Source organism: Oryctolagus cuniculus, chromosome 21 (assembly GCF_964237555.1).
Source record: "Oryctolagus cuniculus chromosome 21, mOryCun1.1, whole genome shotgun sequence".
Taxonomy (NCBI): domain Eukaryota; kingdom Metazoa; phylum Chordata; class Mammalia; order Lagomorpha; family Leporidae; genus Oryctolagus; species Oryctolagus cuniculus.
Genome location: NC_091452.1, coordinates 18008341 through 18031273, shown reverse-complemented (window position 1 = coordinate 18031273; position 22933 = coordinate 18008341). Strand labels below are relative to the sequence as shown.

The 22933-nt window shown below is 53.6% G+C and overlaps 1 protein-coding gene across 1 annotated transcript; it reads right to left on the bottom strand.

The window, feature by feature from the left end:
- Positions 1-357: 357 nt before the first annotated feature.
- Positions 358-22826, bottom strand: DAO (D-amino acid oxidase; the record flags this gene model as incomplete). The annotated part of the gene is given in 11 exon segments (NM_001082189.1): positions 358-825; positions 3257-3355; positions 4280-4397; positions 6985-7067; positions 7911-8015; positions 9151-9205; positions 11903-11968; positions 12555-12631; positions 14848-14962; positions 16042-16244; positions 22728-22826. Coding segments are annotated over 10 exon segments (1044 nt in total). The 3' UTR covers positions 358-693.
- Positions 22827-22933: the final 107 nt, after the last annotated feature.

Genomic DNA, 22933 nt, shown 5'->3' with positions numbered 1-22933 from the left:
GGCGCACTGCACTGATCCGATGGCAGGAGCCAGGTACTTATCCTGGTCTCCCATGGGGTGCAGGGCCCAAGTACTTGGGCCATCCTCCACTGCACTCCCTGGCCACAGCAGAGAGCTGGCCTGGAAGAGGGGCAACTGGGACAGAATCCGGTGCCCTGACCAGGACTAGAACCCGGTGTGCTGGCGCCGCAAGGCGGAGGATTAGCCTAGTGAGCCGCGGCGCCGGCAAACACACCCCGGCTTTTCCTGCAACTTCCTACAACAGAATCCCCTACAGTGTTCCTCAAGAGTGTGCCCAGGACAATGGGGTTCCACAGACAGGTGTAGGAGGCGCTGGAGTAACAGCCGTCCACCACTAGGTTTCTCATCGCCGTTCGTGTTGTAATCCAGATACTTTCGCTTCACTTGTCTCAGTTTTCTCTGGTGCTGGGCAGCCGGCCTCTTTGATTTTCTGAGCTTTCCTTTCTTCTGGTGGCTCTAGGAATAAGAGCCCCCAGCCATTCACAGTGTCAGACACGGAGATGGGGGGAGACTCAGCGGTTAGAGAGGGTGCCAGGCTGGCCCGAACTCTTGTCCAGGCCTTGGCCTTGTGGGCAGGTGGGAGGTCAAGGCTGTCTTACAGAGGAGCACGTTGATTGCTTGGCCAGGGAGAGTGGAGAATCCTGGTGGGGAAGGCGTGGCTCACTGGAGTCTTCACAGGTGGGATGGTGGCATCCTGGACGACTTCTTTTCCTCCAGGATTTTCCCAAAGAGCTTGGCTGCCTCCAGGGCACAGCCCCAGTGGATGGTGAGCCCATAGCCACCATGGCCATAGTTGTGGATGACCTGGGAGGAACAAGAGAGAAGGTGGCCAGGTTTGGGGGGGACGGCGGGAAGTCCTCCTACCCTTGGGAGCTCCCCAAAGAGTCCTGGGCAAAGCCAGGCATCAGCTGAGCCTCTCTCAGTGCCTGGTAGGCTGGTGAGGGCCCCCGGGAACTGAGCAAGGGGGCTGGGCCCTGGGATGGAGGCCCGCGCCCCAGACTCGTCTCCTCGGCTCAGGAAACGGACCTGCCTTCAACACACAGCTCAGGGAGCGGAGAATCTGGAACAGAGGTCAGAGGTCTCCTCCGCGTCAGGGTGTCCCAAATCCCCGTCTTCCTCCCCATCCCACTGTGGACTAACGAGCACCTGTGTGCAGAGACAGCCTGCCACCCGCCACGGAGGCCGGCAAAACAGGGGCCTGAAATGGGGTGGGGGGTTTCTGTGTGATGTGGGGGTGCATCCTGGGGACACAGGCAAGGCCCCTGCACCTCCCTCAAAGCTAAAGCCACCAGCAAGGAATTCAACTCCAGATTTAACCCTCCCATCCACACACACATGATGCCTCTATACACACATGAATCCTACATACACACACAACCCTCTACCCACATACACAACCCTGCTACACACAGGTGTCTACACAGATGGCCTCTACATACACATATCCACACCCTCTACACACACACACACATGATCCCCTGTACACACACGGCCCCTCCACCTATACATATATAACTCTCGCCATGCCCACACCACCCTCCTGTCTTCTACATGCACATGGTATCTCCATATACCATACACACACACACACACACACACACACGTAACCCCTCTCCACATATACACACACACACAATCTTCCATTTGTACACATAACCCCTCTATATATTTGGGACCTTAAAAAGTTCATGGAAATCTAGGTCATCTTTTAAAAAAATTCAATTTCCTTAAGTCTTATTGAGAGGCAGGAGGAGAGACAGACAGACAGCTCCCAGTTGCTGGTTCACTCTCCAGATGCCTACAACAGCTGGGACTGGGGCAGGCCAAAGCCGGGAACCAGGAACTCAACCCAGGTTTCCCACGTGGGCGGGAGAGGCCCAAGAACTTGAGCCATTAACTGTGGCCTCCCCGGTGCACACAGGCAGGAGGCTGGAATCAGGAGCAGAGCCGAGACTCGAACCCAGGCTCCGAGACATGGGGTGCAGGCATCCCAGGCAGTATCTTCACTGCTAGGCCAAACACACGCCCTTGCATGTCTTTAATTGTGAAGTCCATGGCCTTTTGGAAGCACGCTCATATACACACACACAGCCCCAGACACACACACGTGCACACACACACGGTCCATCTGGGGTGAAGGAAGAGATGGCTTTGGCAGGGGGGTTGCGTCTCTGGTGGGAGCCAAGGTACCACCTACCCACGTCTGCTCCCTCAGCCCAGGACAACTCCCAGGGCTTCAGTAAACTCGGTTCCTACCCCCTGAGAGGGGACATGAGTAAGGACCCCAAAATGGACATCCTAGGAACCAGCTCTTGAGTCAAGTTCAAATCCCATCTCAGCCCTGCCCTCACGAGGGCTCTGACGTGGAGAGGGACTGTGGGGAGCAACTGAGACTAGACTAAGTTACTGGAATTAAGACTTATTCTATGCATCTGCTCTCCCACAATTTGGCGCTGGGGAGGAGTAAACTTCTACGCAGCTGCCTCTTGCCAGTTTGACTGATAAGCTGCAGGAGCTGATCCTGCTCCTGATTGGAGGAGAGCAGCATGCTCGGCGTGTGGGCAGCCGAGTTGGGATTGGTGGAAGAGGACTATAAAGGAGGAGAGAGACAACATGCACCAGGAACATCTAAGAGGAACATCTATCTGAAGGAACACCTGTGCAGCCCCCTAGAGAGCTGGCCGGCGGTGTGCCGCTCCCCCGTGGAAGTGGGGAAAGTGGCAGGGGGGGGCCGCCCCTCCACGGGGGAAGTCCAACCCGGGAAGGACTGGGAAGGGCCGAGCAGACAAAAGAACAGCGCAGGGTTTAGTGTCGTTCCTCCACGAATGGGAGAGCGACAAGGGACTTCAGCTCCCAGGTTTCCAGAGTCTTTATGTGAGGTTTAGGGGACTGTCCCCTCCCCACGGAGCTGCAGAGGAGACCCAGCAGGTCACCATGGCATGGGTTTGCCACACTGTCCGGCATCAAGGGGCTGCTCAACAGGCACCCACATTCCTCCCACTCAACCACAGACTTAAGCAAACCAGGGCACTGCGCTCTCTGGAACCCTGAGCAGGTCTCTCACCACCCTCGTGCCTCAGTCTCCCCATCTACAGAGGAGGCAGTGTTTGCCGCCACTGGCCGCCTGCCAGGGAGGCTCTGTGGAGCCTGAAACCAGACACGACCGTGCCCCGGACAGGACAGAGAACTCCTGGGTGTTGGGAAGAGCATTGCTTTCCTCGCGGGCAGCGCATACCTCTGTCTTTGAAGGCCCAGCACTGAGCTGTTCTCTTCCGAGCCGGATCTGTGGCCGGACTGGCCGGAAGCCAGTCCATTCTCCAACAATTCTTGCATCCTGCAAGACAAAGCATTGGCCATGTCTTTCCTGCTGCCATTTTTAGGTGGTGAGGAGCTTGAGTTTAAAGTCTCATCACCATTAGCAACTCCAGCATCACCACACTCGCCTTGATTAATCACCACTACACCAGGTTTATCAGCCTCCGCCATCGTTATCACTGCCACTCACACCCATCAGCTATAGCACCTGTATCAACAGCACCGTCAGTCCCAGCTCCATATTACGACAACTTAAGTGTGCATTTGTTTTATTTATTTGAAAGACAGAGAGCAAGCTCCCAACTGCTGCCTCACTCTCTAAATGCCCATCTTAGCTAAGACTGGCCAGGATGAATCCTGGAGTCAGGAACTCCACGCAGGTCTCCCACGTATGTGGCATGGACCCTATTACATGGGGTGTCAAGTGCTGCACCCCAGGGTGTACATTTGCAGGAAGCTGGAATGGGGCGTGGAGCTAGAACGCACACCTTGGTACACCAGTGTGGGCCAGAGCATCCCGTCTGGCAGCTTAACAATATTCACCCACCTCCACAGTCACCACATGTCACCATCACTATCACCATTCTCAGCATTGTCACCGCCATCCACCCAACCACCACTTCTGCCCTCACCTTCATCACGCTCACTACCATCATCGCTGCTCCTGGACAAATGGGAGCCCCAAGATGTCCACCATGAGTGGTTTTGTGAAGAAAGACGACGTCTTCCCAGGAGGGAGCGACTCAGCTGAGCAAAGACAGGTTTCTTTGGCCCATTGCAATGCTTTCTTGCACACTGTGGAGTTCTGGTGTATTTCATGGTCCCTTGCTGGATCAGTCTGCCCTGAGTCCTCCAGCGGTGGTGTCGCCACCGTCTTCGAATGTTCTCATGACCGAGCTGCCAGGACCCTGGTCGGAGGCTCTGGCACCCCCCCACCCCTTACCTTCAGCGTGGGCTCCAGGCTGCAGCAGCCTTCCCAAATGGTGTTGTGGTCATCGGTGCTGTTTCCCTCACTCCAGTTCCCCGTCTGGAAGATGCCTCCAAGAGTAACCGCGTGGACCCTGGACAAGAAGGAGCAGGGTGTGAGCATGAAGGAACATTAAGGCTTTGAGGTGAATGAAGGTAGCCCCATGCTCACCATCTCAACTATTGGCCACCACCATCAACACTGCCATCCTTGCCAGCACCGCTAACATCACCACCTACACCACCATCTCCATCAACAATGTCACCTTCACCACCAACACCATCATCTCCATCAACACCTTCACCACCAACCCACCATCTCCATCAACAATGTCACCTTCACCACCAACACCATCATCTCCATCAACACCTTCACCACCAACACCATCATCTCCATCAACACCATCACCACCAACACCACCATCTCCATCAACACCTTCACCACCAACACCACCATCTCCATCAACAATGTCACCTTCACCACCAACACCATCATCTCCATCAACACCATCACCACCAACACCACCATCTCCATCAACACCTTCACCACCAACACCATCATCTCCATCAACAATGTCACCTTCACCACCAACACCATCATCTCCATCAACACCATCACCACCTACACCATCATCTCCATCAACACCTTCACCACCAACACCATCACCTCCATCAACACCATCACCACCAACACCATCATCTCCATCAACACCATCACCACCTACACCATCATCTCCATCAACAACGTCACCTTCACCACCAACATCAACACCATCACCACCACCAACACCATCATCTCCATCAACACCATCACCACCAACACCATCATCTCCATCAACACCATCACCACCAACACCATCATCTCCATCAACACCATCACCACCAACACCATCATCTCCATCAACACCATCACCACCAACACCATCATCTCCATCAACAATGTCACCTTCACCACAAACACCATCATCTCCATCAACACCTTCACCACCAACACCATCATCTCCATCAACAATGTCACCTTCACCACCAACACCATCATCTCCATCAACAATGTCACCTTCACCACCAACACCATCATCTCCATCAACAACGTCACCTTCACCACCAACATCAACACCATCACCACCACCAACACCATCACCACCAACACCATCATCTCCATCAACACCATCACCACCAACACCATCATCTCCATCAACACCATCACCACCAACACCATCATCTCCATCAACAATGTCACCTTCACCACCAACACCATCATCTCCATCAACAATGTCACCTTCACCACCAACACCATCATCTCCATCAACAATGTCACCTTCACCACCAACACCATCATCTCCAGCAACAATGTCACCTTCACCACCAACACCATCATCTCCAGCAACACCATCACCACCAACAGCATCAACACCATCACCACCAACACCATCATCTCCATCAACACCTTCACCACCAACACCATCACCTCCATCAACACCATCACCACCAACACCATCATCTCCATCAACACCATCACCACCAACACCATCATCTCCAACAATGTCACCTTCACCACCAACACCAACACCATCACCACCACCAACACCATCATCTCCATCAACAATGTCACCTTCACCATTGCCTTCACTGCTACCATTACTATGTCATGGACCTCATTCAGCACACCACCCCAGCACCACTACACCATTAACGTCACCATGGAGGTGTCGGTGCAGCCCCACCACTGGCATTGCCTTCGGGATAATCACCTCTGCCACACTGTTAACATCCCTACGAGTGTCGTCTCCATCAGCACCTGCTACCAGCCCCACCGTATCCATCTGTTTGGTGAGACTACAACCAATTACTTGAGGCTGGGTGCTTTCTAAGTGAAGAGGTTTCTTTGATGCACGGTGCTGGTGGCTGAAATGTCCGAACAGCATGGTGCGAGTATCCTGGAGAGGGCCCCTTTGACAGGAGTCACCAGTGGTGGAGAAGCAGAAAAGGAAGTGGCCACAGGCAGAAGTGAGTGCAGGAGCATGAAAACAAGAAACCAGGGGACCAGGGTGTGGGTGGGGGTAGGCTGAGTCTCTGTATAACAGCCCACTGCATTGGGAACTGGTCCCTTCCTACCAGACTGGGTCCACTCCAACAAGAACACACGCATCCTTCATGAGGGCCACAGGGCCCTCCCTATCTCTTAAAAATTCCACCATCTCACTGGGGACCATCGCACATTTGGGGGATAAGCCACATCCAAACTGTAGCACCTGCTGTCACCCACACCCCTCCATCACCAGCACTGTGTCCTCCACCCGGGACAGTACTGTCTCACCTACCACGGTTCCACTGGGAGCAGTATTGGCATCCCATCCGTGTCACCACCACCGCCAACACCGAGCTCCATCCCAGCCCCGTTCACATTGTTGCCATTTACATCACTTAGTGTCACCACCTTTGTCACATCCACTGCTTCGTCTCCAGCCTCCCCACTCCTGTCACTTAAAAGAATGTTCAAGACAGAGCCCAGTCAAGGCCACCGCGTCCTGCCTTCCTGGAGACGTAGTGGCCCAAAGTCACTTAAAAACACTGGAACAAGATGACAGCAGAGACTAAGCAAGGGGGCTGGGGCAGGCAGCAGGGGCACAGAGAGGGTGTCAAGGTGTCCTTCCTCTGCCCTGGGAACAGTGCAGTTCTCACCCCGGGATGATGTACGGGGACTTGTAGATGCCGCTCTCTGGGTCGTGGGTGATAATGAAGTGCTTCACCCAGGGGGCATCCACCTGTTGATTGAGAACAAAAGAGTCTTGTCCAGGATGTTGGGTAACTGGGCCAGGCTGCCCTCACTCCCCTCCATGGCCAGGTGTTCGACCAGAGTGGCAAAGCTGAAGCCTAGGCCCTCTCATGACCCACTCTGGTCCGTGCCTGCAACTGGCCACTTGTTTGTTGCAGGAAGAGCCGCCCTGAGTGGCAGCCCCCTTGCTCCCTGAAGCATTGCACAGCCTCACCCCCATGTCTGTAGAAACATCACCACACACACGTGTCAGGGCATATGCACACCTGCCCCTACACACCTATAACACAAGGGTACACCCATGCCCACAGGCAGACACACACACACAGCCCCCACACGTACAATGAGAGGTGGTATGGAAAGGTGATTACACATGTAGGCTCTGGAGCCAGGTTGCCTGGGTTCTAATCCCAATCCTTCCACTTACTACCGTGTGAGCTTGTGTGCATGTTTCTTAATTCTTCTGTGTCTCAGTTTCCCGCTCTGTAAGACGGCAATGTTGATGTGAGAGTGCCCATCTCAAAGGGTTACGGTAAGGATTAAAGTAATGAACACAATCAAGCGCCCAGGCCAGGTCTGGCACCAGCGTTTGCTATTTATGACACTACAGGCACTCTTAACTCCCCCCCGACACAGGTACAGCCATCGCTAGCAAGAGGAAACCCTGATCAAGGGTGGGGGTTATTGGTCCTTCTTGTATCTTTAACGTGAATTTCCTGATGTCTGAAGGCTTCTGTCTTAGATGGTCCTGATTCATCCACTCTCTTCGGAAATTAGATGAGCACACAGAACAGTCTTCCCAAGCAAAGCCGGGGTCTCACCTGCCACTCACCTTAATGATCTGCCCCCGGCCGGGCTGCAGCAAGGGGTCTGGTTGCAGTGCTGAGGCCCATACCCCGGTGCAGTTGACAATCACATCGACACCTCCTCCTGCCACCTGACAGCAACCAATAGGGCAGGGGGATTGGGAATCCTGGTCCTTTCTGTCCCCTCCCTGCCTTCGCCTCTCCCGGTGCAGCTGTCTACTCTATGAACCAGCAGAGAGAGGGCTCGGTGAGGAATCAGACGCCTGGCTCCAAATCTCCACTCTGCCATTTACCCAATGTGTGACCCCAGAGATATCCCTTTACCTCTTGAGGCTTAGCTGCCTCTGTGATACAGTGGGGCTGCGGTGAGAACCCCATGTGAACATGGATAGGAAAATGCATGGAAAAGAGTACGGTGGAGAGAGAAACCTGGGAGCCTCCCAAAAGATCTCAGACAGGAAGCAGAGCTGGTTCTCTGCCTTCTGGTTTCTTTAGATTTTCTTCTTGTGCCAGGACACTTGCAGAAGACACAGTGCAAGCCCTAGCTCTAGGTACAGGAGACTTGATGACTCAGGGCTGGTGTGTCCTGGATACCCACACTCCCCGGCTGGGCTCCCGTGACCGCCGCTCCCCTCCCAGCCCTGGGTCAGACATGGACCCACACATTGCAATGCACTACTATTGTTCTTGGCTCAGCGTTTGCCACTGAGTCAGCCACGTATCTCAAGTGTCCATCAGGATCCAACCCAGAGTGGGGAGGTCCTCGTTATTTCACACTGGCTGCTATAGGGGCTGAGCGCCTTTCACGTGCCGAGCATTTTTGCAGGTGCCGGGACTGAAGGAATTCAGTGCCTGGTGCTGGGAGCTGCTATCAACATTATTCTTGGTGGAGGAGTTCCAGGGGAACTCAGCCCAGACCTCAGGAGGAAGCAGCCAAGCATCTGACTTTGACATTGGAATGTGGCTGATACTGGGAAAAGGCATCCAGCGCTCGCTCTCTCAGCCCTAAAACTCACCGAGATTCAGACTTAAATGAGCCCCAAATGGGCTACCATGAGCCTGCTGTTCCTGTGTCCCTGCCGCCCACATCAAGGCAGAGACCCCCTCCCTCAGACTGCCCGAGTCCTCCTGGGATTAAGAAGAGGTTTAGAGTCTGGGACCATCTTCAGGGAACCCTAGGAGCCTGAGAAGGGGCCCCCAACCCCATAGCAGGAAGCAAAGCCCTCCCCTCTCCTCCTCCCCCTACCCTTTAACCCTGCAGCTCACCTCATCAAAGGATTCCACCTTGCGCTGGAAGAGTTTCACTCCCCTCTCAGTTAACCTGGAGGACGAGACACATCGAACAGCCCGGTGTTGAGCTCTCTGTGCCATCTGTGCAGGAGGGTGGCATGTGGACCATTCCCAAAGAACCTTCTAGGGATGGAGTCCACCAGCGGCTCCTCGAGGAAACGGCTGTGTCCCCAGTCAGGTCACTGGCACCTTGCTGGACCAGTGCTCCACAAAGGTTCCTTGGAGAACCTGAGGTGGTCGCAGCCCCTCATTGGGCAGATGGGGATGGGAAAAGAGCTTTGCTGAGGGTCGTGTGGTGAGTCACTGATGGCTCTGGGATGCAAACCCAGGCCTCTGCCGGCTCCCAGTATCTCCTGTGACCCCCATGTGGCTTTGTAACATCTAAGGGTAGGCCGGCACTGTGGCTCACTAGGCTAATGCTCTGCCTTGCGGCGCCGGCACACCGGGTTCTAGTCCCGGTCAGGGCGCCGGATTCTATCCCGGTTGCTCCTCTTCCAGGCTAGCTCTCTGCTGTGGCCAGGGAGTGCAGTGGAGGATGGCCCAAGTACTTGGGCCCTGCACCCCATGGGAGACCAGGATAAGTATCTGGCTCCTGCCATCGGATCAGCGCGGTGCGCTGGCTGCAGTGCGTCGGCCGTGGCGGCCATTGGAGGGTGAACCAACGGCAAAGGAAGACCTTTATCTCTGTCTCTCTCTCTCACTGTCCACTCTGCCTGTCAGAAAAAAAAATCTAAGGGCATCAGATGTGAAGCAGAGGAGGCAAGAATGGATTAAAGCCAAGTGCTGGCCAGCACCGTGGCTCACTAGGCTAATGCTCCAACTGTGGCGCTGGTACTCCAGGTTCTAGTCCCGGTCGGGGAGCCAGATTCTGTCCCAGTTGCTCCTCTTCCAGTCTGGCTCTCTGCTGTGGCCCAGGAGTGCAGTGGAGGATGGCCCAAGTCCTTGGGCCCTGCACCCGCATGGGAGACCAGGAGGAAGCACCTGGCTCCTGGCTTCGGATTGGTGCAGCGTGCTGGCCATAGCGGCCATTTGTGGGGGTGAACCAATGGAAGAAAGACCTTTCTCTCTGTCTCTCTCACTGTCTAACTCTACCTGTCAAAAAAAAAAAAAAAAGCCGAATGCTCCCTTTCTAGAAGCAGAGCACACGGATTGAGGTACCCTGGGGACGCCTCTTCCCTTTAAATATCCCTGTGGGGAATACTTTTCCTTTTAGAAATATAGTGGAAACATCAAAAGATCAGAAAATGAGCCATATGCGTGTTGGTGTATTATCTTAGAATGATTTATCTACATAATTTCCCCAGGAGAGAACAAGTGAGTGTGATCTTTCCTGGGGGAGGCTAGGCAGGAGCCGTGAGTATCTCAAGGTTAGGGGAATTAACCCTATATGGCACAGTGGTTCCCAAACCTGGGTGGTAATTAGAATCACCCGTGGGGTTCCTTAAATACAGTTCTCAGGGGCTGGCACTGTGGCACAGTGGGTTAAGCCACTGCTTGAGATGCTGGCATCCCATTTCAGAGTACCAGTTTGAATCCTGGCTGCTTAACTTCGATCCAGCTCCCTGCTAATGCACCTGGGGAAGCAGTAGAAGATGGCTCAAGTCCATGGGTCCCTGCCACCCACATGGGAGACCTGGATGGAGTTCCTGGCTCCTGGTTTTAGCCTGGACCAGCCTTGGCCATTTTGACCATTTGGGGAGTGAATGAGCAGATGAAAGATCTCTTTCTTTCTTTCTCTCTCTCTCTCTCTTTCTCTCTGTCTCTCTCTCTCTCTCCTCTCTGTTGCTCTGCCTTTCAAATAAATGTTTAAAAAAGAGAGAATAGAGACAGGTGTTGTGGCATAGTGGGTAAAGTTGCTGCCTGCAATGCTGGCATTCCATATGGACGCTGGTTTGAGTCCCAGCTGCTTCACTTTCAATCCAGCTCCATTCTAATGGCCTGAGAAATGCAGAAGAAAATGGCCCAAGTCCTTGGGCCCCTGCCACCCACATGGAAGACCTGGAAGAAGCTCCTGGCTCCTGGCTTCAGCCTGGCCCAGCGCTGGCCATTACAGCCATCTGGGGAGTGAACCAGTAGGTAGAAGATTCATTCTCTCTGTTTGTCTGTCTGTCTGTCTGTTTTCCTTTCCCTAACTCTGACTTTCAAAACAAATAAATAAATCTTTTTAAAAAGAGAGAGAATATATGCAATTTTCCTCAATATAAATGCATTTGAATATAAATATAAGCACATCTTTCAGGGTTGTGTTTGCTAATTTGGGACACTATCAGATCCCTATTAATAAGAGAGGAACATCCATTAGCACCTGTACTACTTAACACTGTTCTGGAGGAACTAAGCAAAGTAGTTAGGAGAGGGAGAGAGAGAGAGAGAGAGAGAGAGAGAGAGAGAGAGAGAGAGAGAGAGTCACTTATATTATGCTAATGACCGAACTGTATTTATAAACCTTGAGGGAATCCATTTACAACTATTGCATAAAGATTAGAGACTGAGTGGGGTTGCTAAGAGATATCCAATGTGGAAAGCTGCCCAGGTGGTTCTCATGCCCAGTCAGGTGCAGGAACTCCATTCCTAGAGTAGCGGTCAGGACCAAGGATAGTTCCCGTCTAATCTACAGGTTTTCTTCAACTTTGGGATTGGCCCAGACAGCAAGGAATCCCATGAACAGTCTTCTACTCCACCTTTGCCCCGGGAGATGCCCATCTCACACCAAAGCTTAAACGCTCACCTTTTAGTCAGCCACTGCAGGTAGCTCCTCCCATCCAGAATCAAGCTTGTATTGAACCAGCCATAGCTACAGTCATGCAGGCAAAAGGTGGGAATCAAGGTCAGAATCAGAGCTGTCAATCGGAGGGCAGCAATTAAAGGAAGGTGCAGTGGGCTCCCAAAGGGGAGGGCCAGGACCACGGGGTGAAGTTCAAGGGCAAGCATGATTTTCAGTTCAACACAAGGACAAAAGTGTCCATCAGTCAAAGTCATCCCTGATACTGGGGTATGTGAACGGAGATCAGATGTGCCTTGGTGGAGGAGGTCCAGGACGGGGTGGGGTGAGGAGAGGACCAGAGAGGCGTCAGGGTAGAGAGGAGAGGCGTTTGCAGTCACACAGATGGGGTTGGAATCCTAGTTGGGTCACTTGGCTGTGTGATCTTGGGAAGTCACTGAGCCTCTCTGAAGCTCACTTCCTCCTCCACCAAACGAGACATAAACAGAGCTTCTGAGCCTGAGAACTGGGATTCCACACTCTCTTCCCCTCCAGTTTGAGTGGGGTCTCATTGGACAGAAACCAGGAGACCAGGGGACAAGATGGGCAGCTTGCTGCCTTCTGGACCATTCTGCCCGTGTCGTGGGGCCTCAGCTCCTTTCCCCAAGATGAAACTTACCTGTAACCGGGGAACATGTCCAGCTCTCTGAGTGTCAGCTTCCGAAACCCCAGAACTGTGTCCTTCCAGGAAGGGTCCTGAAGAAGATGAGAGAGGGGGTCACCGGAGTGGCTGGGGGTCCCTGGTGATGATGAAAGCTCACATAATCTTCAGAATAAGCCATTGAATGGATATCATTCTTATCCGTATTTCACAGGTGGGCCAATTAAGGCACACGGAGTTAAGACTAAGGTCACACAGGGGATAAATAGCGGAGTTGAGATCTGAAGCCACACAATGGGGCTCCAGTGCTGTTCTTAACCACTGCATAGGTGGACCTCACAAAGTTCAAGGAAAATGGAATTCTAAAAGAAGGTTATTTTGTTGCATGTGTTTTTTGGAAACATACACATGTGAGAGGTCTACAAAAAACTCCATGGGGTGGGGTGGGCATTTGTGTCATAGTTAAGATGCCACTTGGGACACCCATCCCATAGCATAGTGTGTGTGTTGGAGTCCTGGCTCCACTCCCAAGTCCAGGTTTCTGCTAATGTGCATCACAGCTCAAGCAGCTGGGTCCCTGCTACCCAGAGCAGGCATTTGGGCAGAGAATTATTGGGTAGGAGATCTCTCTCTCACTCTGTGTGTGTGTGTGTGTGTGTGTGTGTGTGTCCCTCTCTCCCCCCACTGCACGAGTACCTAGCTCTGGCTCCTAAGTCCAGCTTTCTTCCAGCACAGACCTGGGGTGGCTCAAGCAGTTAGCTCCTTGCCACCCATGTAGGAGACCTGGATTGAGTTCCTGGCTCCTAGCTTTGGCCCTTCCAAGGGCCAGCACCTGGAGAATGAACCAGCCAATGGCAGGTTTGCCTGTCTTTCTGTCTTCCTCTATGCTTCTGAAATAATTAAATTTTTAAAAAGTGTCCATGAGAGATGCACATCATAAAAAGCTATACGTGGATTTCACGTTTTTCTGCATCCAAATAAATGTGTCTTTTCACTGACTTTTCCATGAGTGTTTGGAGGTTCTCCTGCATTTAGGGTGAGAGTGAGACCAAGGCTGAGTGACAGGGCAAAGATCAGAAATGAGGGGAGGGGCAACACTGATCGTCACCAAGAGGTCAGATAAAGGCAGCAGGACACAGGGACAGACACCTGGCTGGAGGCCCAGGCCTTCCCCTTACAGACTGGATTCTCCGAGACTCGGTGTTCTCGTCTGGGTCATGGAGTTGCTCATCACCCTTGGTCGTAGGGAAGGCAGCAGATAAGGTCGAGAAAGCCCTGAGTGTAGCGCTAAAGACTGAGCAAACCTTGAGAGGTGGCACGGGTCCCAGCCAGAGGCTCATCTTCCTCCCCAGGCAGCCCTGGCACATCCCCCCAGTCCTGTCCCTCTGAGCACACCGAGCACCACGTGGTCAACAGAGGGCCTGGGTTCGAATCTCGGCTTTGCTACCTAAGAGCCCTGTGACTGGGACCGGTGCTGTGGCATAGTAGGTTAAGCATCTGCCTGCAGCGCCAGTTCAAGTCCCGGCTGCTCCACTTCCAATCCAGCTCTCTGCTGTGGCCTGGGAAAGTAGTGGAAGATGGCCCAAGTGTTTGGGCCCCTGCACGCATGTGGGAGACCCGGAAGAAGTTCTTGGCTCCTGGCTTCGGATCAGCCCAGCTCTGGCTGTTGCAGCCATGTGGGGAGTGAACAAGTAGATGGAAGACACTCTCTCTCTCTCTCTCTCTCTCTCTCTCTCTCTCTCTCTCTCCCCCTCCCTCTCTCCCTCTCTGTAACTCCACCTTTCAAGCAAATAAATAAATCTTTAAAAAAAAGCTCTGTGACCTTAGGCAAGTTATCCTTTCTCTGAGCCTGTGTTCTCCTGTGTAAAATGAGGATAAAGACAGTGCTTCCGGTAATGGCAAGAATCAAGTGCGTCTCCAGCTGTAGTCAGCAAAGGGCTCAGCGCATAATAAGCGCTTCAGCCGCCTTTGCTGTGAGGGTTTTAATACCTCTTGGTGACATGTAAAACCTTTTGAGTTCACCCCTGCAGAGTACACGTTTTCCCCAAAGCCAATCAAAGCCCATTTCCCCATTATCACAAGAGTTGTTGGTCTCAGCCAATTGAATCACAACATTTGAAACCAAAAAATAGCTTTTTCAAGGCACAACCAACCAGAATGCAAAGCAAACCTGTTTTGAACCCAGGGATCTGTTGTCTACGAGACTCAAAGGACTCGCCAGGCTCAGGGGCCCCACCCTGGTCTGTGGTCCAGGCTCTGCCTCCCCGGTCAACCAACCAACCAACCCTCCCGGCCAAGGACCCTTGCTCACCGGAACAGCTTTGCGAAAGAGGTTGTAGCCCGAGATTAGGGCCAGGCCCATCTTTTCAGCGCTGGGAGAATGGATGTGGCTCAGGAGGTGGTTAAAAGTCTGCCGGCTCCAGTCCCTGGAAAGGTCACCGACTTCTGGTCACCTGATGCTCTGAGCTGGGCACAGACCTCCCGAGGCCAGCACGCGTGGGCCGTGTGACCCCACATCTAGAAGCCCACAGGCCCACTGCAGTGCAGGAGTGGGCCTCCAGGACTTGCCAATATCAGTCGGATACAGAAGTGGGGACAGCAGGAGCTCCCCCCTCCCACCACCATTTGAAAGGGACCTCCAGGTTGGTACCGCATGGCCGGTGAGTTTCCATGAAAACTTTGACCTGGCTTTGGGGGCTGTGAGCCACACAGTTGGGTCAGGCTCTGGGCAGTGCCTATGGCAAACACCGCTGGCAGACATCAGCTTGCCGTCCTCAAATGCTGTTCGCCTCCCTCTAGGGGCACAGCTCAGCTTCACAGCCCAGACTCCCCCACAGTTAGGCAGAACTGTGTGGCTGTGTTCTGGCCGATAGACACCTAGAGTCACCGAGAGATAGGAGTGGAAGGCAACAGGGCACAGGGTCAGACAACCAGGATGGAGGCCCTGGCCTCACCACCTGCAGCCTTGGATTCCCTGAGTCTCAGTTTTCTCATCTGTGTTATGGAGTCAGTCCATTCTCTGCACACGTGATTCTGTGTGCACCTCTGGTAGTCACTGCCTGGTGAGAATGGTGACCTTGGCACGCACAGAGAGGGAGACACGGAAGGAGCCCAGCCCGCTGGTTAGGAACGTTGGTTTTGGAATTTACGGGAGTGAAAAATCAAAATTTTGTTTGCGCCATTACCCATGGAGAGGCTCCTTTGCTGACGCAGCGGGCAGTCTCTACACTGACGTAAGGACCTTTGCGACTTCTGTGATCAATCGGGCATCCATCTGCCCACTGGGACATTGTCCAGACTCACCAATGGGTCTGGTGTGGCCGTCCAGCCCACGTCGGGAAGAACCTAACTTCAGGCACCCTCGCAGGGGCTTCACATTTACTGGTATTTCTTTGTGCCTTGCTGTCTTGTTCTGCTCATGGGAATCCTGACGGGAGGCGGCCCCTCTGCAGGCTCGGCCCCACGCTCCCCCAACCCCAGGCTGCCCTGTGGGACCCTCACTCACGCCTCCTGTGGGTTGCTGGGGTCAGAGAGGTAGGGCTGCCAGAGGCCAGCAGCCACATCGGTGTTGGTGAGCGGGGTGAAGCGGTCTGCGTAGATCGTCATGTCCAGAGGCTGTAGGGCCGAGTGGTAGAGCTCATGGATGCAGAGGGCGGTGGACAAGCCAATGACGCCCGCGCCAATCACCACCACACGCATCAGGCAGGCCTGTGGGGAGGAAGGGTTAAGGCACGTGACCGTCATCATCATACCCATCCTTGTCACCGCCATCGCCAACATCTACTGAATGCTTAGAAAGCACAGATCCCACCAAGACCTTTTGACCCTCGATTCTCCAAAGATCCCAGATGGCAAAGAAGATTATTCCCATTTTGTGAATGGAAACATTGAGGTGTGGAGAGGAAGTGCCACTTGCCCGAGGTCTCACAGTTGGTAAGCAAAGCAGCTTTCCTTGGGGGCAGGGGTGTGTGTCCCTGTACCCACTGTTCCCTGGGAATATGCAAATCCCAGCAGAGCACTTGGCTGAGCAGTCCAGTGGTTAGGACAATGGGCTCTGGCTCTCTCTGATTAATAGTTAACCACCCGTTAACTATTAACCATGGGCAAGACACTTCGTCCAGGAATTCCTTCCTCAAAGGCCCCATAACCAGATGTCAAATGCAGAAAACTTAACCAGGCTCCCAGTGCCAAAGAAATGACAGGCAGACATCTGTAGGGCACCTGCCGTGCACCGGCCCCAGCGCTAAGGGCCGCATCATTCCACCGCCGTCTCCCAACACTCTCCGGGGGCAGGGGCTGTACTCTTGGCCCTGCTTGACAGACGAAGAAGCTGAAGCTCAGAGTGGTGAAGTGACTTACCTGAGGTCACACAGCTAGCAAACGTTGTTGTAAACATGACACCCATTTATCACACACGTGCTAAGTGCGGGGCTGGTACGTCTGAACCAGCTCCGGGCCCCAGTACTCCGTCTTCCTGCACAGAACTCAGCCTGTCTGCCCTGGGAAGCTGGGCTGGCTGGGGCCTTTCAACATCTACAAGGCCTGGCAGCTTTTGACCTTGAAGCAGCTTTTGACCTTGAAGTTGCTCTGTCCCGCACAGCCAACAATATTCTGCCGGCTCCTGCTGAGACGGAACAAGAGGCCAAATTCAACTCTCTCTCCTCTTCACTCCAGCTCTCCTCCCACACGCCCTGGCTCCTGGCAACTGGGGCCTGTGGCCCTGGACGGTAGGACGTTCTCAACGTGGCCTAATTCTGTAAAGAGGGGAACAGTTTCAGCCCGCAAGAGCTGGACTCTGTCGGGGTTTTGGGAGCCAAGTCAGAGATACAAGCAACCAATAGAAAGGTGTCGATCCCCCAGGCCAGAGCCTGGGCATGGGGACTTGGGGGCACAGGGAGACCCCACCAGGGGCCCCCACTTCCACCCTTCCCTCCTCCTCCATGCTGTGCCTCAGGAGACCTAACCTGTACAAGAGAAGTAACCCCAATCCCAAGGGGACCTCCTGAAAATCAAACGACAAGGCTGGTGATGGCTCCTGGTTCAGGGCCTGGCACACAGTGGGCCCTCAGTACCTAGTTGCCTCCTGCTGTTCTCTAGCACCTTAAAAATTACATTGGAGGGGCCAGTGCTGTGGCGCAGCGGGTTAACACCCTGGCTTGAAGTGCCGGCATCCCATATTGGCATCGGTTCTAGTCCCGGCTGCTCCTCTTCCAATCCAGCTCTCTGCTATGGCCTGGGAAAGCAGTGGGAGAGGGCCCAAGTCCTTGGGGCCCTGCTCCCATGTGGGAGACCTGGAGGAAGCTCCTGACTCCTGGCTTCAGATCTGCGCAGCTCCGGCCATTGCGGCTGTGGGGAGCAACTCGGACTATACTGTTACTGGAATTAAGACTTATTCTATGCATCTGCTCTCCCACAATGTGGCGCTGGGAGAGGAGCATACAGCTTCTACCCAGCTGCCTCTCACCAACTTGACAAGCTGCAGAAGCCGCTCCTGATTGGAGGAGAGCGGCGCGCTCGGCGTGTGGGTAGCAGAGTTGGGATTGGTGGAAGAGGACTATAAAGGAGGAGAGAGACAACATGCACCAGGAACATCTATCTGAAGGAACACCTGTGCAGCCCCCAAGAGAGCCGGCCGGCGGTGTGCCGCTCCCCCGCGGAAGTGGGGAATGTGGCAGGGGGAACCGCCCTTCCACGGAGGTGGAAGGGACGGTAGCCAACCCGGGAAGAACCAGCAGCAAACCCGGGAAGGGCGGAGCAGATGAAAGAACAGCGCAGGGTCCTGTGTCGTTCCTCCACGAAGACGGGGAGCGACATAATGGTGCCGTGACTCGGATAGGAAACCTAGGCAGGGTTTAGTGTCGTTCCCCCACGAAGACGGGGAGCGACAGCGGCCATCTGGGGAGTGAACCAGCGGATGGAAGACCCCCCCACCCCGCCCCGTGTAACTCTGACTTTCAAATAAACAAATCTTTAAAAAAAAATTGCATTGGAAAACCACAGCAGGCAGACAGAAGGAGAGAAGAGAAAGAGAGTGAGACTTGGCTCCACACCTGGCTGGCTGTGTGACCTTGGCCACGCTGCTTCCCCTCTCTGGGCCTTCTAACTGCCTCTGTGTAATTTTCAGAACTGACCGCTTTTGTACCTTGACAACAAGAAGACAGAGGAGCAAAGGGCTTTCTTGGGTTCTACCAGTTCCCCATAAGGAATTCCAGAGTTGACGTGGCATGGGACAGCCGAGGCTGAGGGCCAGACACACTCGGGTTCACGGTCTAGCTCCAGCACCCAACAGCTGTGCGCCCCTGACCAAGTCACTTAACCTGTCTGAGCAAGGGCGACAATCTCCCCAGTTTGCCCAGGGCCAACGGAGTTCTGAGGATGCAGACTTTCCATGCTGAATCCAGGAGGGACCCAGGCAAACCAAGAGGAGTTGGTCAACCGGAATTGAGCCTCAATTTCCCATGTAAGGGCAAACAAAACTCCCCACGTCATTGTCTCCCCAGCAGAACATCAGCGCCTGGAGAGCGAGGACCTTGGTCTTATCTGTCGCTCTCTCTTCAGGGCCTGGAATAGTGAGACACACAGCAGAAACTTCGTGAACTAATGGATGGATAAATGGCTGCTGGGTGATGGGAGGACAGAGGGATGCTGGATGGATGGTGGGTGGGTGATGGATGGGAGAACAGAGGGAGGATGGATGGGTGATGGATGAGTAGATGGTGGGTGGGTGATGGATGGGAGGATGGGTGATGGATGGGAGGATGGGTGGTGGATGGGTGGGTGGAGGGATGATGGATGGGTGAGTGCATGATAGAAGGGTGGATGGATGAGTGGGTGGATGGACGAATGGAGTTCTTATGAGAATCAAAAAATATACACTTGTACAGTACTTGGGTGCTCACAAAAGACAGCTGTGAGGAGCACAGTCCCCACATAAGAGGCTGAGGCTCACAGAGGCACGTTCAGTCAAAGTTAGAGGAGGAATTGGGGTGTGAACCCAGGTCTCCTTTTTCCAGGGCTCATGCCTGCTTTTCCATCCTCACAACACCTAAAAAATCAGCAAAGCTGGGGCCGGTGTTGTGGCACAGCAGGTTAAGACCCCAGCCTGGTATGCCAGCATCCCATATGGGCACCAGTTCGAGTGCAGGCTGCTCCACTTCTGATCCAGCTCTCTGCTATGGCCTGGGAAAGCAGTAGAAGATGGCCCAAGTCCTTGGGCCCCTGCACACACATGGGAGACCTAGAAGAAGCTCCTGGCTCCTGGCTTCCGATGGGCTCAACTCCAGCCGTTGCAGCCATTTGGGGAGTGAACCAGCGGGTGGAAGACCTCTCTCTCTTGTCTCTCCCTCTGTCTGTAACTCTGCCTCTCGATAAAATAAATAAATAAATAAATAAATCTTAAAACAAGAAAAGGGAAAATTGGGGGTCCCAAGTCAATTATTATTGGAAAGCCCCCCCAAAGACACACACTGTACAAATCAAAGTTGATACTGATGATACCAGCTGTGCCTGATTTCCCTAGAGTGCAATAGAAATCCATGAGTTACTTATTGGAAGCAGAATCCAGGAGTTACTTATGTAAGACGCGAGGGCACCAGCCTCAGCTACCATCACTTGTGTGCATGTGGGCGCTGAACTTTGGGACTCACGTGCCCAGCGCTCGGCTCTGCAGTCAGCTGTTTTCTTGCTGCGTCTGTTTTTTCTGTTGGTTTTGCAGTTCACCTCTGTTTTGTGCTGTCACTTCAACCAAACACTCAGAACACACATCCAAGAAGACACAGACAGCTGGGGTGAGCACACCGAGCTGTGTGTGTGCAATCACAGTGCCTATGCCAGCCTGGGGCAGGAAGGAAACACAGTGTGGTCTCTGCCTCCTGCAGACGCCATCCCCTTAGTCCTCTCGCTGCTGGAGGAGGTGGGGCTGTAGTACCTGCACCCTACAGACAGGGATGGAGATTTGAGGAGGAGGCCGCTCAACTCAGGGTCACATCGCCAGCATGGGACAATGCCTGGCTCTGGACCCTAAAAATATTTATATGCAGGCAGACAGCAACAAATTGGCACTTGATAGTTTCCGTTGTCTTTTGTTCTGTGTCCATTTGCCTAAACACTCCCTTTGTCTCCTGAAGAGTAATTTATGCCTTTGATTGCTGCGTGCTCATAGCAGGTATAGCACTTTAGAGAACAGTACCGGCTCTCCCGGCTGTGCCCCACAACTACTTCTTATGAAGCCGATGCCTTCAGTTTATCTTTTATTTTATTTTAAGGGTTATTTTTACTTATTTGAAAGGCAGGGTGACACAGGGAGAGAGGGAAAGGTGATGGATGGGATAGAAGAGAGCTCTTCTATCCACCGGTTTGCTCCCCAAATGGTGGCAACCTCCAGCCACAGCTGGGAGCCTAGAGCTCCATCTGGGTCTCCCACATGGGTGGCAGGGGCCCAAGGACTGGGACCATTTTCTACTGCCTTCCCAGGAACATTAGCTGGAAGCTGGATTGGAAGAAGAGCAGGTGGGATGTGAACCACTACTCTGATATGGGATGCCAGCTGAACCCACTGTGCCACGACACTGGCCCCCAGTGTATCCTTTAAATGGAACAGAGTATGTGTGGGCATTTGGTTTAGCAGTTACACTGACGCTTGGGATGTCTCATCCCCACATCTTAGTGCTGCGTTCGAGTTCTGACTCTGCTTCTGATCCCAGCTTCTGACTAAGGAAGGCAGCAGATGGTGGCTCAAGTGGCTGAGTCCTGGGAGACCAAGGTTGAGTCCCCGGCTGCCAGCTTTGGCCTGGCCTTAAAAATGAACAGAACAGGGGCAGGCACCGTGGTGCAGTAGGTTAATCCTCCGCCTGCGGCGCCAGCATCCCATATGGTCGCCAGTTCTCGTCCTGGCTGCTTCTCTTCCAACCCAGCTCTCTGCTGTAGCCTGGGAAAGTGGTGGAGGATGGCCCAAGTCCTTGGCCCCCTGCACCCGCATGGGAGACCAGGAAGAAGCACCTGGCTCCTGGCTTCGGATAGGCGCAGCTCTGGCCATTGCGGCCATTTGGGGAGTAAACCAACAGACAGAAGACATTTCTCTGTTTCTCCCTCTCACTGTCTGTAACTCTACCTCTCAAATAAATAAAATCTTTTAAAAATATATTTTAGAGCCAGCGCAGCGGCTCAATAGGCTAATCTTCCGCCTAGTGGCGCCGGCACACCAGGTTCTAGTCCCGGTCGGGGCGCCGGATTCTGTCCCGGTTGCCCCTCTTCCAGGCCAGCTCTCTGCTGTGGCCCGGGAGTGCAGTGGAGGATGGCCCAAATACTTGGGCCCTGCACCCCATGGGAGACCAGGATAAGTACCTGGCTCCTGCCATCGGATCAGCGCGGTGCGCCGGCCGCAGAGCGCCGGCCGTGGCAGCCATTGGAGGGTGAACCAACGGCAAAAGGAAGATCTTTCTGTCTCTCTCTCACTGTCCACTCTGCCTGTCAAAAATATATATATATATTTTAAAAAATTGAACAGAACAGAGGCTGAAAAGTTTGAGAACCAGGCTGCCCAGTCTCCCTCCCCAAAAGAGTACTAACAACAATAATAACTGCTATTGACTGAGTGCCTGCTGTGTGCCCAGTGCTATGCTAAGTATTTCCCATTCATCACCTCTTTCAACACAGTTGTCCTCAGCATCTGTGGAACATTGGTTCCCGTGGGTACTGAAATTTTGCTCCAGTCCCATCCATAAAACGGTGGAGTATTTGCATAGCATCTACCCACATCCTCTCACAGTTTTTAATTCATCACTAGAGGATTTATAAAAATACCAAACATGATGTAAATGCTATGGAAGTAGTGGTTATACTGTATTGTTCAGAAAATAATACCAAGGGGAAAAAGTGTACAAGTTCAGGACAGACGCAACTACTTGAAATATTTTTAACCCCGGATGCAAAATGTGCAGATACAAATGGCCTACAGGACTCCAATTCACCCTGTAAGAGGTGAGCTATGACCCCATGTTCCAGATGAAGCAACTGAGGATTGGAGAGATGCAATCACTCACCTGCTGGCCCTGTTTGCCTCCAGGGCTGGAGAGAGCCTCCTCTCTCTGCAAGTCCACCCAGGTCTCTGTCACCTGCCCCGATGTGCCAGTGCCTCGGAGGACACTGGCTCCTGCCTCCCACCCCCAGCCTGAAGGTGCACCTGCCACTCACCGGCTGTGCCTAGCTTCTGCAGAAAGGAGGTGGCTGCCGGAGCACGGGGTCCTGTATCTTGACAGAGCCTCAGCTTCTGGGAGCCGATTGCCTGCCAGCTGGGACCGAGACCGGAGGGCAGGGTCAAAGTATGGAGCCGGGCAGAGCCCGAGGGGTGGGGCTCTGCTTAGCACTGCACTGGACCCAGGCAGCTGGGAGACCTCTCC